Raw genomic sequence first — 15,747 nt, forward strand, 5'->3', positions numbered from 1 at the left:
ATTTGCACCCCGAATTGAAGGTTGCCTCTATAGGGTTAAACCCTATATTTACCCGGCAAATTGCCCTCGATGAGACATCTGTAGGAATGCACATTAACCTGTTTGGCAGAAAAATACAATTACATCACCGTTTGTACCAAACCAGTGCAGTTAGTTTGAGTAACTGAGCCCGATTTCTCCCAAAATTTAGCACATTGGAAGGTTTTTTTCACCCGAATTCGCGCTAATTTAGGGCGCATATTTATTTTCCCGATTTTTACCCCCCGAATTTAGGGAAAAAAATATTTCCCGAAAACTTCAGGCTCTAATGCATGGATGTTCAAGGTTAAAGGGACTATGAAATTTCCCGAACCCCCATACTTTTTTTCGATGGAAACTGTTCTTCCCGCAGAGAAACTAATATGCCACAAATTTTTCTGGACGAAATCGCTCCACTCTGCGAGGAGCGCGCGCTGGAAATGTCTCTTCCGCGTTCCTCCTCTCCCGTGCATATTTCCCTGCCGATGGTGTAACTGTACGGACCGCACTTCGGTTCCCCGTTACGTCACCGGTGTTGCACAATGGCAAGTAATGCCGCGAGCTCGCGCTGTGGCTGCCGCCACTGCCGAAATCTGCCGATCACGCGAAAGCTGCTGTCATGGAGATTTCCAGTCCCGATGAACGCATACGCGGGATCCTACGGCGCATGCTCCTGGCGGGATTCCTCGGCTCGGCGACACGTCACGATGACGTGTTGCTGAGCCGGCCGTGGTCGCGTCAAGTTGCCCGTTCTGTCTCCGCTCGGCAGCTCGCCACGGCGCGGCGCTAGCTGTCCTCCCTTCGCCGCTCCGTTTAAATTCGCTCCCGAGAAATCCGCTCGCGCGACGAAAGTAAAATTTCGGTTCTAGACTCAGAAAAATGTCTTCTTTCGAACGAAACGAAGAAAAAAATCGTTTCATAGTCCCTTTAATGCTGAGTCTCTAAAATGTTCCGCCAAGAGGAATTCTCAACATTCTTGCGCAGGTGACAGAAAGTAAGAGTGTCCTAGAACAGTCCTTACGGCTAGCACGGTGCCTGCAGAAGGAGATGATCTCGTTGCACAACTGGATGACTGCGACAATGGAGGAGATCGAAAAGCAGCGGTCTGCGGAAGACGAGGTTAAATTCGCCGAGGTACGAATAACGGTCTCTACGGTTGTTGACGCAAACGAAAAGCAACAACTCTGTCACTATATTCCTGTTCCTGGGTACCCAGAACAAGCTTCAGGAACTCGAACAGAAGAAGCCCTCCCTGGCAGCCATTGTCGACCTGAGCGACGGACTTCAGGGCTTGACTCTCGGCCAGAAGCTGCACTCGCTCAACAGCACCGTGAAGACGCTGAAGCAGCAGTGGAGCAACATCGACGACATCCTGCGGAAGAAGGCGGCATCGGTGCGGTATTTACGAGTTTGAGACGAGACCGAGCGAACGAACGTTTTTCGCGGAACCCGTAAGAGTTTTTTTGAAAATTAAACGAAGTTTGTACGTGCCAGGGCCCGACGGATTTCAAGAAGCTGTTCGAGAGGTCGTGTTCCCGACTGACCAGTTTAAAGACCTGGGTGGAAGGAGCCGAGCTCTACTTCGTGGCCAAGCCAGAGTACAAGGAGTCGCCAGCGGGACAGAGGAAGCTAAAGGTAAAAGAAAGTTTTTCAACTACAGTACTAAATCTTGGTTATAACAGCCCCACTTATAACTAGGGCCTGACTTTTTCGGGTTTTATTTTTGGCCAAATTCGGGGGGTAAATATCGGGCGATATTTTTCATTTGAAAATTCGGGTGTATTCGGGTTAAATCCCGTTACGGAATATTCTGTCGTCAGGAATTCGGGTGTATTCGGGTGATTTTTTTTTGTTTAATAGAAATTTGTCTTAACATGGAACTAATGTTAGCAATGTTATCAAACTTTATTTTAATGCACGCTTATGAGTGTGCCACGCGACCCGGATGTCTTCGGGTAGATTCGGGTTAAACCCGAATTTTACAGATTTCGTTCGGGGGGTAAATATCGGGCGGATACGGGTTTAACCCTAAAAAGTCAGGCCCTACTTATAACGAGTTTCCTGTTATAACGAACCCATCGCAAGCGACCGCCAATATTTAACACAATGTAAGGAGACTTCACTTATAACGAACTATCGGATATAATGAACAGCTGTAGCCTGACCGTCGAGTTCGTTATAAACGAGATTCACTGTACAGCTACTTTTTAACTACAGGACTTCCACCTGCATATTCACTGTACGCATATTGTTTGAACAACAACAAACTCTATTTGATTGATTGATTGATTGATTTAACTATGGTACAGCCACAGTGCAGCTTCAGTACAACTTGTAATGACATGCTAGTGGGCATGTGGATCTGTGTGTGTTTCGGGAAAATATGTGAACTAAACGTCTTGAAATGACGCCGTTTCAGCAGCTTTTTGTCTTCCCGGAGCTCACGTGCGCAAAATTGCAAACGCAATGTTTTATTCATTTCGTACGTATCAGTGCTCTGTAGGGCAGATTTTAATTCTATATATTGAGTGCCTCGTGTTTTAGGGGTCGAGCAACCCTGTAAAATCCGCCCCCTCTCCCGAATGGTGGTGGTGACGGTGAAAGGGCTCGCCGTTGTCGGCCTCACAGATGTGGGCAACGTCACGTCAACGTCAAAGTCACGTCAACGTCACTTGGCAAGGTGCCAGTTCAGCAATCAATAAGAGCACTCGGGGCACTATGTTCCGCACCTCATGTTCATGTAAGACGCGAGAAGTGCTCTTTTTTTTTTTTTTATAATTTCCACCAAAAAATCTGCCTCTCCACCCGATATTGCCAGTCTTTTTCTCCGTTTTACGGCCCCCGGAATAACGCCCGATTTTTACCCCCGATTTTCGAAAAACATCGAACCCCCAAAAGCACGGGACCCTATTTATATTGCAGGGGTCGCCACACTTGGCCCCAAAGCCATGCAGGATAAATGGAAAAGTCAATTATTTGCATCAGCATCAACTTGTACCCCAAGATCCACAGCTAAGCGGTCAATATAGAGACCTAGAAATGCCTCATGTACCGAAACTCGTCCTGCTGTTACATCACGGCAGGCATCCGTGCTGGGGAGGAAGTCACATGATCTCGAGAACCAACGGGAATGGTCAAGGGGCGTTGCTCCTCTGATGTCATAGCTTGATCTGGAAGTTTCTTTGGGGGTTTCTGTGGTACGATACGTGCAGGATGCAGTGCACCAGAGCTTTGAAAGTGATACAACCTCTTTAACTAAATTTGAACTTGAATGAAGAAAGGGATAACTACTAGAACTAGAACCCCTTGCTCTTCGCAATTCCGCAAACTTTCGCGGAATTGGCCATGTCTCGCGGAACCAGCTGCTTTCCTCAGAATCGTCAGTTTTTCACAAAATATTCGTAGGGCCTGACTTTTTAGGGTTAAACCCGTATCCGCCCGATATTTACCCCCCGAACGAAATCTGTAAAATTTGGGTTTAACCCGAATCTACCCGAAAACATCCGGGTCGCGTGGCACACTCATAAGCGTGCATTAAAATAAAGTTTGATAACATTGCTAAACATTAGTTCCATGTTAAGACAAATTTTTATTAAACAAAAAAAAAAAGCACCCGAATACACCCGAATTCCTGGCGACAGAATATGCCGTAACGGGATTTAACCCGAATACACCCGAATTTTCAAATGAAAAATATCACCCGATATTTACCCCCCGAATTTGGCCAAAAATAAAACCCGAAAAAGTCAGGCCCTAAATATTCGGTGTCTTACTGAATTATCTCGGGTCTTCAATAGATCAGCAACACTTTTGCGGGTTAAACCCGATGAGTAGAGACTGCAATTGCCTGACGCCATCGATAATTTAATGACACCAATGCCCCGAGAGAGATTGACAGAGTTGAGTCTAGTTTTCCTTGCGCACTGGAAAGTTACGAAAGGCTGTAGAAGCGATGTTGGGAGAATGCTACACTTTAGTTTTGCTTTTCTTTTTTATTTTCGTATATCCCACTTCGTGGAAAAATAAATTTTCCACCACAAAAAGCTAGGGCAATGAATCTGAATCGATAAGTCAACATATGTGATGCTGACAAACACATAGGACACATTGGGATTAGTAACTTTTTTTCTACCAGGTCCTGCAAAGTGAGATGAATGAGCAAAATCGCAAAGTCCAACTGCTCAAAGAAGATGTACTCGAACTGATGCAACGGGGGCCAGAACACCTGCAGGTCATCGGGCCGGCGCTGAACGAACTCAGCGAACGTTGGAACTCCGTCGTTGAGAAGCTGAAAGTGAGTTGTTCCCACGGCACTAACTGAAGAACCATGCGTATAAGCAGACACCATCACTATTGTACTGCATGGTGTCACATAGTTAGGGCCTGACTTTTTCGGGTTTTATTTTTGTCCAAATTCGGGGGGTAAATATCGGGCGATATTTTTCATTGGAAAATTCGGGTGTATTCGGGTTAAATCCCGTTACGGCATATTCTGTCGGCAGGAATTCGGGTGTATTCGGGTGATTTTTTATTGTTTAATAAAAATTTGTCTTAACGTGGAACTAATGTTTAGCAATGTTATCAAACTTTACTTTAATGCACGCTTATGAGTGCGCCACGCGACCCGGATGTTTTCGGGTAGATTCGGGTTAAACCCGAATTTTACAGATTTCGTTCGGGGGGTAAATATCGGGCGGATACGGGTTTAACCCTAAAAAGTCAGGCCCTACACATAGTTATTGCAGTGTGCACAGATTTCTTTGTGCTGTTCAGATCTGATCAACATTCACTCTCATTGATGTTGGAAGCCTTCCCCTGTGGCCGGCCTTCCATTTGATGCCAATACACTCTCTCTCTTGATGTTGGGCTCTCCTGCTTGATGACAATACATGTGGGCAAGCTTTCGATTGTCCCATCCAACGGTTGACAATACGATTGTTGTAGTATTCAAAGTATTCAAAGGAGTGTGAACTTTATTTTTGCCCATAGGTTTAATACAAGTACACTCTGTGTCTTTTTTTTTTTATATCTGCGTTATTTTTTCCTACAATTGGCAATATGATTATTGTACTATTCAACTTCCTTTTGCCCATAGGTTTAATACAAGTACTATCTGTGTCTTTTTTTTCCCCTCTTAACGCAGCAATGCCGAAATTATAAATTTCCGTAACCCATCTCTGTTGTAGTATTGTGGAATTCCTTTAATTTGAATGAAAGCCAAATAAATAAATACTCAGGTGGAAATGAGTAAATATGGAATGAGGAAATCTCGATGATACGATCACGGATGATACGAATTCTTTCCCGGTCCCGGCCGGAATGCCTTTCTTCCCATGTATTCGGGTTCGGATGATACGAACGCGTTATCTTGCCTTTACGGGTGATACGAGTGAGCCGAGGATGCGACAGAGGTCGTGCCCCCGTGACGCGAGAGCACGCGAGTCATGCTGCTCCTTCTTTCGAAAAGGCAGGGCGATCCTCGACCACGAACTCCCTTACATCATGTAGCGCAATGCAAGCAATGACTTTCGTTTTGGTGGTGGTGGAGGAGATAAGATTAAAGGGATTGCACGGCCCGGAACCTTATCACCTTATCTCTGTTTTGACCTTTTTACCCCCCCCCCCCCACCCCATCGCAACAACCCAAGCAGCAAAATGTACTGAAAGTCCAGTGCAATAGGGGTGGACGGGTAGGTGGAAGGCCTTGAACAGACTCATGAAACTAAAGAACATTGATAAGACACATACCGTCCACCCCTATTACACTCGACTTTCAGTACATTGTGCTGCTTGGGAATAAACCGCGAAGCTGTGTGACATCGCTCTGGCGGAAAACAGCGACCAGAACACGTGGAAGGAACATATCGGGACAACTTGTGGCAACATTGCGCGTCACCGTTCCGCAAGTCGGCTTCACCTAACGCCTGCGTGCTTTAGGAGAAGCTCGCTTTAGAACACTGTCGCGCGACTCGCGGGTGGAAAGCACGTGCTACGTCTTTTGAATCGTCTCGCGTATTTGGTACAGCATCGGCCAAAAACGGAGACACAAAAGCGTTACGACCGACCTCTTTCACTGACAGCAACGGAAAATGAACAGTCACCGTCTATTTTCTTGCCTCAATTTAACGAATTAAAAATTCATTTGATACGAATTTTGGATGATACTAATTTTTTCCGCGACCCCGTGAGATTCGTATCATAGAGATTCTGCTGTATAATCGTTTTCAGTAACCAAGAACGAGCTTACTAACTAATGAACATTACGACCGTGATAACAGTTACAGCAATGAAAGATGAAAGTCACTGAAAAGGTTAGCCAGCTGTAGGGATCGAACCCACATCTTCTGGATTGCCGGTCCAGGGCTCTACCAATTGAGCTAAGCTAACACGCCTCTCCAGTGACTTTCTTTGACTTTGGTAGAGCCCTGGATCAGCAATCCAGAAGATGTGGGTTCGATCCCTACAGCTGGCTAACCTTTTCAGTGACTTTCATCTTTCATCGTTGATTTCTTAGGCAATTTGAGGCTTTGTTTGTATCTGTCCCTTCTATGTTGTTCCAGCCTCAGAACATCAGTTTATCTCTAGTTACAGCAAATTATCATATTCACTCAACTTTTCGTGTTTTTTTTTTTTTCTTCCTTCCCGACCATTACAGCAAAGCCTTCCAGTCGAACAGTCGTCCATAGAGGTGCAGCGGTCAGTGCTGAACGAGCTTCGAGCATCTCCGGTGCTCCTCTCGTCGTCCTCTTCAGATCCAGATACGTCGGCGTCGGAACACCTAGACGGGAAGCTCCAGCAAGTCTCAAAGAGGGTGGAGGCCCTGGAGAAGCATCTTGACAGGGGAATCCTCCTCGTCACCAGCGAAGTTGTAGACGAGTGCGAGCAGATCATTAAAGTGAGTGCGCCGTTGTTACTTGGGCCCACCGCAGTGATAAGATAACGCAGATCTCCGCCGTAGAGGACCGTACAGTTGTGTACTAGAATAATATAGACAATAATAGAACCATAGAAGAAATAGACCATCTTTTTTGTGAGAGCAACCACTGTATAGTTATGCCACATGTGGTTATATACTAGGTGCAGTCATCTTTTTTTGTAGGAACAACCCATTATAGTCATAGTACAAGTGGTTATATGTAGGGCCTGACTTTTTCGGGTTTTATTTTTGGCCAAATTCGGGGGGTAAATATCGGGTGATATTTTTCATTCGAAAATTCGGGTGTATTCGGGTTAAATCCTGTTACGGCATATTCTGTCGTCAGGAATTCGGGTGATTTTTTTTTGTTTAATAAAAATTTGTCTTAACATGGAAGTAATGTTTAGCAATGTTATCAAACTTTATTTTAATGCACGCTTATGAGTGTGCCACGCGACCCGGACGTTTTCGGGTAGATTCGGGTTACACCCGAATTTTACAGATTTCGTTCGGGGGGTAAATATCGGGCGGATACGGGTTTAACCCTAAAAAGTCAGGCCCTAAGTATAGTCATCTTTTCCAATAGGAACAGCCATTTATGATCATACCACATATAGTTGTATACTAGGAAGTGATGACCAGTAGTTAAACTGCCAGTTAAACTACCTGATTGTAGTTCAAAAGTAGTTATCAACTACTTGCAGAAATGTAGTGGCAACTACTAGTTAAACTACTATTTCAAGTAGTTAACTACAGCAGTTAGGTTACTGCAGGCGCCAACTACTTCCAATTTTGCGGCAAGCTTTACGGCACGATTGTGCTTCCGACTTTTACCTTGAGCTACTTGTTTGATGAGAACGGTGGTGCAGAGCAATTGTGCCGTGCTTGTTTACTAAATCTTCACTTTTATCGCGGCTTGTGATTCATATTTAGGTGTCCAAGAACACTACAGAATGGGATTGGTGTTGATGTACGACGTTAAGTAGTTATAGATGGAGTTAAACTACATTGCAGTAGTTAAAGATGTAGTTTTAACTACCTCCCCTGAAAAGTAGTTGAACTACTAGTTAAACTACTCCATTGCAAAGTAGTTAGTAGTTACAGTTAAACTACTGTAGAAGTAGTTAGTGGCCATCACTGATGCTGGGTATAGCCATCTTTTTGAAGTCGTCCTTATAGTCGTTCTTTGAATTGGTATAGAAGTAATTTAATTCAATTGTTTTTAAGTAATCAAAGGCTAATCCGTGTTCGCATTTCCCCATTTTATGTAAGCGCTTTCATTTTTGAATGAGTCACACCTCTGCTCAGAGATGTCACTCAGCATCGCTTGTCAGATAGTATTGTCATCTATTCTTAGAGCCTGAAGTTTTCGGGAAATATTTTTTTCTAAATTTGGGGGGTAAAAATCGAGTAAAAAAACATGTGCACTAAATTCATGTAAATTCGGGTGAAAAAACTTCCAGTATGCTAAATTCGGGGTGAAATCAGGCCCAGTTATTCAACTAACTGTAGTGGTTTGGTACAAATGGTGATGTAACTGAATTTTTCTGCCAAACAAGTAAATTAATGCATTCCTACAGACATCTCAGTGAGGGCAATTTTCCAGGTAAAAATCGGGTTTCACCCTAAAGAGGCAACCTTCAATTCGGGGTGCAAATTCGGGGAAGAATCGGGTAAAACCATAAAACTTCAGGCTCATCTATTCTGTAAGGAGGAACATAGGGGTAGTCCAGCACTGTGTAACAAATAGTCCGGCAGACTGTACTGCACGATAGACCTGTACCGTGAGGCCTTCCTGTCACCGCAGAAACTCTCCTCGGAGATCGAGAACCTGGGAGTGGCCGTGGACCAGATCTCGGCAGACGTCGAACGGACTCTTCCGCGCCTCTCACCCACATCGTCATCGACGGAAAAGCTTCGAGGGGATGCGGGGGCGCTGGAACGGTCGTGGGACAGGGCGAGACGAGAAGCCGAGCAGCGGCGGAAGCACTTCCAGGACCTGGTGGTGCGCTGGAAGCTTCTTCAGCAGCAGACCGATTCCACGGTTGTGCAGCTGGTGGTGCTGCTGAGGAACCTGGAGCATGCGCGTACCGTACAGAGCAGGCAGAAGGTGAGCATCAAACAATGTCGGCAGATTGACTTGTTGCAAAGCTCTTTGCCACTGCGCGCTTGTGTGGATGTCTCCTCGTTGGTGATGTGTCTTCAACGTTGCTAGCTTGTTTCTGTGAGCATTTGTCAGCCAAACGGTAGACTCTTGCATTTTTCAATATTAAAAAAAAATTGTGTGTGTATGAAAAAATTCTAAAAATTGGGGGGGGGGGGGGGCAGATAAAAATCAGGCTTTTTACCTCAGAAATGGTAAAACGGGGTAGGTCGAGTCTTACGGGACTTTTGAGAGCCGCCTTCTGAAACGGTGCTCAGGTGAGACTTATTTACGTGCCATAGTTGTGATGAAGTAGCTGTCCCGGATTCCTTTATGGTGACATTTCAATAATGGACACTTGTGCGACAGTGCAGCCAATGAACTTCAGTCTTCAAACTGCTTCTGTGAGGGTGGACTTGGGAGTGACATATGAGTTTTAAAACTGCTGACCCTCGTCTGTTTGAGTTATGTCCGTTCGATCCTTCCGTTGATTCCTGTTTTGTTGATCCTTTTGCTAATGATTGAACTAGGGTACTTACCTGTCACATTATTGTCAGCTAGTCCAAAACATGCGCTGCATTAGCTGGTTTGGAATATGTGCAGCATTCTTGCCATTACATAATATGCTAACTGACGTTATGTAACATGCAGTTAGCAGTGACAATGTTATGTGTCTATGCTTAATTCATGCGCTTCCATATTACTCTCAAGGATACAACACATTAATGTAATCGCCGACGATAATTGAGACTCCAGAAATTCGGACTCTTCGATTTTTTGGACAAAACTGTTGGCATCGTCAAAGATCTCATAGAACCAACCAGAAGTCCGAAAAATTGGTCGGCGGCTACAGTGAAACCCGCGTATAACGATATCGGAGCTCATCGCGCATTTAATCATTTGATCAGCATCCTACGGATGTCGAGCGCTGCGCGTTATCCTGCGAGCGACGCTAACGACGGACGCTACGAAAGATGGTGGAAATACCGTAGAATCTCGATGATACGATAACGGATTATACGAATTTCGGGATGATACGAATTCTTTTCCGGTCCCGGTCGGGATGCGTATTCTTCCCATATACTATTACCCAAGCAGCACAATGTACTGAAAGTCGAGTGCAATAGGGGTGGACGGGTAGGTGGAAGGCCTTGAACACGCTCTTGCAACTAATGAACATTGATAAGACACATACCGTCCACCCCTATTGCACTCGACTTTCGGTACATTGTGCTGCCTGGGTAGAGTTCGGATGATAGGAATGCGTTATCTTGCCTTTACGGATGATACGAACGAGCCGAGGATGCGACAGAGGTTGTTCCCCCGTGACTGGCGAGCGCGCGAGTCACGCCGCTCCTTCTTTCGAAAAGGGAGAGAGGTCCTCACTACGAACTCCCTTACTTCACGTTGTGCAATGCAGGTAATATGACTCTCCCTTTGGTGGTGATGGTGGTGGAGATGAGATAACAGGGATCACGCGGCCCCAGAGCTCTGCACACCCGGGAACGTTATCACCTTATCTCTATTTTGACCTTTTTAACCCCCCTCCCAACAATAAACCGCGAAGCTGTGTGACATCGCACTGGCTTAGAAAAACAGCGACCGGAACCGTGGACGGAACATACCGGGACAACCTCTGCCAACGTTATATACGTGTCCACCATTCCGCAAGTCGGCTTCACCTAACGCCTGCGTGCTGTAGGAGAAGCTCGCTTTAGAACACTGTCGCGCGACTCGCGGGGTGGAAAGCTGGCCTTTTGGATCACGTCGCGAATTTAGGCAGCATTGGCCAAAAGCGGAGTCACAAAAGCGTCACGCTGACAGTAATGGAAAATGAACAGTCACTTGCCTATTTTCTCGCCTCAATTTTTATTTTACGAATTTACTTTTGATACGAATTTCGGATTATACGAATTTTTTCCGCTACCCCGCGAAAAAAGTGCGAGAGTACGTCCTCCTGACGTTCCGTTCCCGCAGTGTCCTACAGTTCGCGGAAGGGTGCAACGGCGGATAGCGCGCTGCCAAAGTTGGTCCGTGAGCGTGAGGGCGTCAGGATATCGCTGCACGGGTACTCGGAGCGGCGGACTTTATCGTTATGCGCGTGTCCGTTCTCCGTAGAAACAATGTATATATTTTGACGGTAAAAGTAATCGTTTCTACGGGGTCTTACTGTGCATGCGTTTTCCATTCATGACAAGGTCCGCCGCCCGACGTTATAGCTAAGGCCCTTCCTTTTCTGTGATTCCGCGATTCTGCACAAATTCGCAGAATTGTGTGTCTGCCGCAGAACATGAGGTTTTGCGCAGAATTTTGCAGAAACCGCGTGCTTAACTCAGCTTATGCGCGAGATGAACGGACTTTGCTCGCACCGGGTCGGCTTGCGTTACAGCGTAGATGTGCCAACCGGAAAAGGCCGTGGTATGGCCCCATCTGTGTGCTGGAACAACCCTCTAGCGTATTGGGATTCTGAAGTGGAATGCAAACGCTGACCCCTGCTTTGGTGTCCATGTACCTGTGCTGTCAAGTACCTATGTGTGACAGTAAATTCTGTACATGCAGAGAGGTCACTTAGCAGGTACAATTTGATAGTCAGTGACAAACGTCTCTCCCTCTGAGAAGAAAGTACCATGTATCTTGTTATGCTAAGTCACAACAGTTTTTGGAGTTGTAACTGTGTTCCTCCACGCTAAGAGCTAACAGAGAGTATTTTCTGCCCGAACTAGGGCAATTTGCCTTTTACCGCGGAAAAATGCAGAAATCATAGTTCCCTGCCGCGGAATTCAGGATTCGCCGCAGCAGAAAGAAAAGAAGGGCCTCGGTTATAGCTTTCTGCAAACATCACCTCGTTCCGTTCACTGCATGCGCCGCATGTCCCATTCCTGCAGGGCGCCCTCGACCAAGCTGCACGGGTCGGCCAGGACATCGGATCGTTGCAGCAGCAAGCGCAGGACCTCCATCAGCTGGGCGTGCCATCCGTCGCTACGCAGAGTCTCTTCCATCGCCTGCATCAGCTTTGGAACCAAGCCCAAAGTCTCCTGAGTCACCTACAAGTATCTAGTAACACCAAGGCGACCTCTGCAGGCGCCACCCAGACCGAAGTGCCGCTGGCTGTCATCAGCGATGCGCGGGCCCTGGAGAGGGTGTCCGAATATCTGGCGCACGTGGCGAAAGTCCGTGAGGCCCTGGCAGCGCTCAGTCAGCGTGCTCACGCTCCGGAGCTCTGTGGGAAGGATTTTGAGAACTTTGAGAAGCAAGAGGGAATCATTAAGGTGAGCGCCGTCAGATCGCTTCGTAAAGGATTATAAGAACGAACCGTTTCCACGTTCACGTAGCCCCCTAGGGGCGGAATGTTGAACATCGCGTTTACGTGCCGATGATTAGAGCCTGAAGTTTTCGGGAAATATTTTTTTCTAAATTCGGGGGGGGGGGGGGGGGGGGGGTTACAAAATCGGGTAAATAAACGTGTGCACTACATTCGTGTGGATTCGGGTGAAAAAACTTCTAGTATGCTAAATTCGGGGTGAAATCGGGCCCAGTTACTCAACTAACTGTAGTGGTATGGCACAAATGGTGATGGAACTGAATTTTTCTGCCAAACAAGTAAATTAATGCATTCCTACAGACATCCCAGTGAGGGCAATTTGCCGGGTAAAAATCGGGTTTCACCCTAAAGAGGCAACCTTCAATTCGGGGTGCAAATTCGGGGAAGAATCGGGTAAAACCCTAAGACTTCAGGCTCTACTGATGATCATGGCAACCATGCAGAACATTTGAAAGAGAAGACAGGCAGAAAGAGTGAGAGCACGTTACGGGATTATGAGTGCAAAATAGGGTATGAGGTTGTTGGGAGGTAATTTTTGCCAAATTTGGGGGGGGGGGGTAAAAATCGGGTGGAAAACAGCAGCATTCAATTTGGGTGTAAAAATTTCTGGAATTTTATGGTACGGGTAAAAATTGGGTTTATCGGGCTTGTTATACATTACATATCACATATTACCACTTATATATTATGAAAAATTGGCAATTTATATTGGCAAATGGCACATGAACATTAAAGGGACTATGAAACGATTTTTTTCTGCGTTTCGTTCGAAAGAAGACATTTTTCTGAGTCTAGAACCGAAATTTTACTTTCGTCGCGCGAGCGGATTTCTCGGGAGCGAATTTAAACAGAGCGGCGAAGGGAGGACAGCTAGCGCCGCGCCGTGGCGAGCTGCCGAGCGGAGACACAACGGGCAACTTGACGCGACCACGGCCGGCTCAGCAACACGTCATCGTGACGTGTCGCCGAGCCGAGGAATCCCGCCAGGAGCATGCGCCGTAGGATCCCGCGTATGCGTTCATCGGGAGTGGAAATCTCCATGACAGCAGCTTTCGCGTGATCGGCAGATTTCGGCAGTGGCGGCAGCCACAGCGCGAGCTCGCTGCATTACTTGTCATTGTGCAACACCGGTGACGTAACGGGGAACCGAAGTGCGGTCCGTACAGTTACACCATCGGCAGGGAAATATGCGCGGGAGAGGAGGAACGCGGAAGAGACATTTCCAGCGCGCGCTCCTCGCAGAGTGGAGCGATTTCGTCCGGAAAAATTTGTGGCATATTAGTTTCTCTGCGGGAAGAACAGTTTCCATCGAAAAAAAGTATGGGGGTTCGGGAAATTTCATAGTCCCTTTAACCTTACCTTTCTTCTCCAGTAATTGATGGTATGCAGGCAGTCTAACAGTGAAGCCTTCTTTAATATTCACAAGGTTTCATGTAGTAGTCTACATTTCTTCAGGTCTAGTCTACATTTCATTAGTCTACAGTAGTCAGTAGTCTACATTTCTTCACACCTGAAGAAATGTAGACTACTACATGAAAGCTTGCAAATATTAAAAAAGGCTTCACTCTTGGATTGCCTGCATATCATTACTACTCTGGACGTTGGTTGCTCTCTTCACTTCCCTCTTCCATTAATTGATTTGAGATTAACGAATTCGAAGCAAAAAAAAAAACGGCATCGAAGTGACATTGTCACTTACGAAAGTTGGATGCACGAAGACATTTTCAACGCAATATTTTACCCGACATGTCTCACTGTTCAGTCGTGTGTGTACGGACGTAAAGGAGACTTACATTCGAGAAAATATGGTACTGATTCATACTAGCTTAAAAATCTTTGTGGCTGTTTTCTCCGCCTTCCTTCAGTCGGTAAAGGAGGCCTTAGACACGCTGAAGGGAACGGTGGATGCCGTAAAGCAAGAGCAAGCGAGCATAGTCCAGAAAGCGAGCGACCAGGAAGCGCTGGAAGTGTCGCGGGCCACCGAGAAGATGAGCGAAGAGTGGACCAACCTGAAGCAGGTCTACGCGGAACGCCACAGCCGTTGGCTGAAGACCAGGGAGTTCTGGCAGACGTTCGACTCCAGCATACGTAGCCTCAATCTGTGGATGGAAGAGGTTGAGACCATCCTCGTGCAGTGTCGTCTGCCAAACGGCGACCTCGACGTGGAACTCTCCCAGAAACACCAGGAGGTCAGTTGAAGCAGAGCATACTGTAGGGGTTTTCCGAGTATTGAGAGTAGGAGAGGTTTCCAAACACCATGACAAAGTGTCGTGAAGCTCTGACACATATGTGTGTTTATATTAGCTGGTAGTGTGTGTATGAATACAGTAGCAGACTGATTTTCCAGACTTGGCGGTGACTGGAAAAAAGTCCTAATAATGCAGCAGTCTGATGATCACTAAATTAAGCTCTATTTCAGCTCTACTGCACTAAAGAAGTTTTTTGTTTGTAATTTGTAATTCATGTGGCGCCCGTGTGATGACATCCGCTTGCAAGCATCATATGTTCGTCGTGCACATTCGACAATAGGGACAGCTCTTCGATAGCTGGTGAACAGCGACAGCGAGCCCAGATAGAAACTCAACTAGTGTCCCAACTCCCAAGAGTGCTGCCGTCAAAAGCCACCGCTACGGCGTGGCGTCACCTAGCAGTATGGTCTGGGAGTTTTAGAGCTGTCTCGCCTAGGGTTCCGATTACCATTCCAATGCAAGTACACAATCTAAAACGGTGGTTTTGAAGTGCCACAAGTACAGCCGTGGTCCTATTTGTCGGACTTGGCAGGGATCGCGCAAACAAAAGTCCGAATAATCGAGCAGTCCGAAAAAAAACGAATTACGCTTCAAAAGTCAACTTTATTAAGTACTAGTAGGCCGGAAAAAGTTGTCGATTCTTCCTTAATGGGCAGTCTTCCATCTCTGCCTCATAACATCAGCTTCTATTTCCATCTACATCTACATCCCACCGCTGCTACTTCCCGAAAGCGATATCGTATACGGGCAAAAGCGCCGCAGTCGCCTTCATTAGTTCCAAGTCTGACGGACGCGCTGGGAGACGGCAAGTCGTCCATATCCCGAACATGTGGAGAGAACATATCGGGATAGCTTCTGGCAACATTAGGCGTCACCATTCCGCAAGTCGGCTTCACCTAACGCCCGCGTGCTTTAGGTGAAGCTCGCTTTACGTCGCAGGTGCTCGGCTTCGCGAAGCGTCACGACGGGACTCCTTCACTCGGAGTGTCGGGAAATGAAGAGTCACTGCCTATTTTCTTGCCTCAATATTTCGTTTTTTATATTTTTTCGTTTATTTTTATATTTTTATTTATAATATATTTCGTTTCTTTGACCTTCG

The 15,747-nt window shown here is 46.4% G+C and overlaps 1 protein-coding gene across 6 annotated transcripts in view; it reads left to right on the top strand.

The window, feature by feature from the left end:
• LOC135387862 (dystrophin-like) overlaps positions 1 to 15,747 on the top strand; it is a 281,706-nt gene that overhangs the window by 60,813 nt on the left and 205,146 nt on the right. For all 6 annotated transcript variants that reach the window (XM_064617042.1, XM_064617043.1, XM_064617045.1 and 3 more), the window contains 8 exons: positions 1,003 to 1,152; positions 1,235 to 1,411; positions 1,513 to 1,653; positions 4,154 to 4,312; positions 6,674 to 6,913; positions 8,742 to 9,044; positions 11,963 to 12,346; positions 14,265 to 14,588. In XM_064617042.1, the coding sequence (XP_064473112.1) occupies positions 1,003 to 1,152; positions 1,235 to 1,411; positions 1,513 to 1,653; positions 4,154 to 4,312; positions 6,674 to 6,913; positions 8,742 to 9,044; positions 11,963 to 12,346; positions 14,265 to 14,588 (1,878 nt within the window). The remainder of the gene's footprint in view (positions 1 to 1,002; positions 1,153 to 1,234; positions 1,412 to 1,512; positions 1,654 to 4,153; positions 4,313 to 6,673; positions 6,914 to 8,741; positions 9,045 to 11,962; positions 12,347 to 14,264; positions 14,589 to 15,747) is intronic.

The sequence above is a fragment of the Ornithodoros turicata genome, chromosome 3 (assembly GCF_037126465.1).
Source record: "Ornithodoros turicata isolate Travis chromosome 3, ASM3712646v1, whole genome shotgun sequence".
Classification (NCBI taxonomy): domain Eukaryota; kingdom Metazoa; phylum Arthropoda; class Arachnida; order Ixodida; family Argasidae; genus Ornithodoros; species Ornithodoros turicata.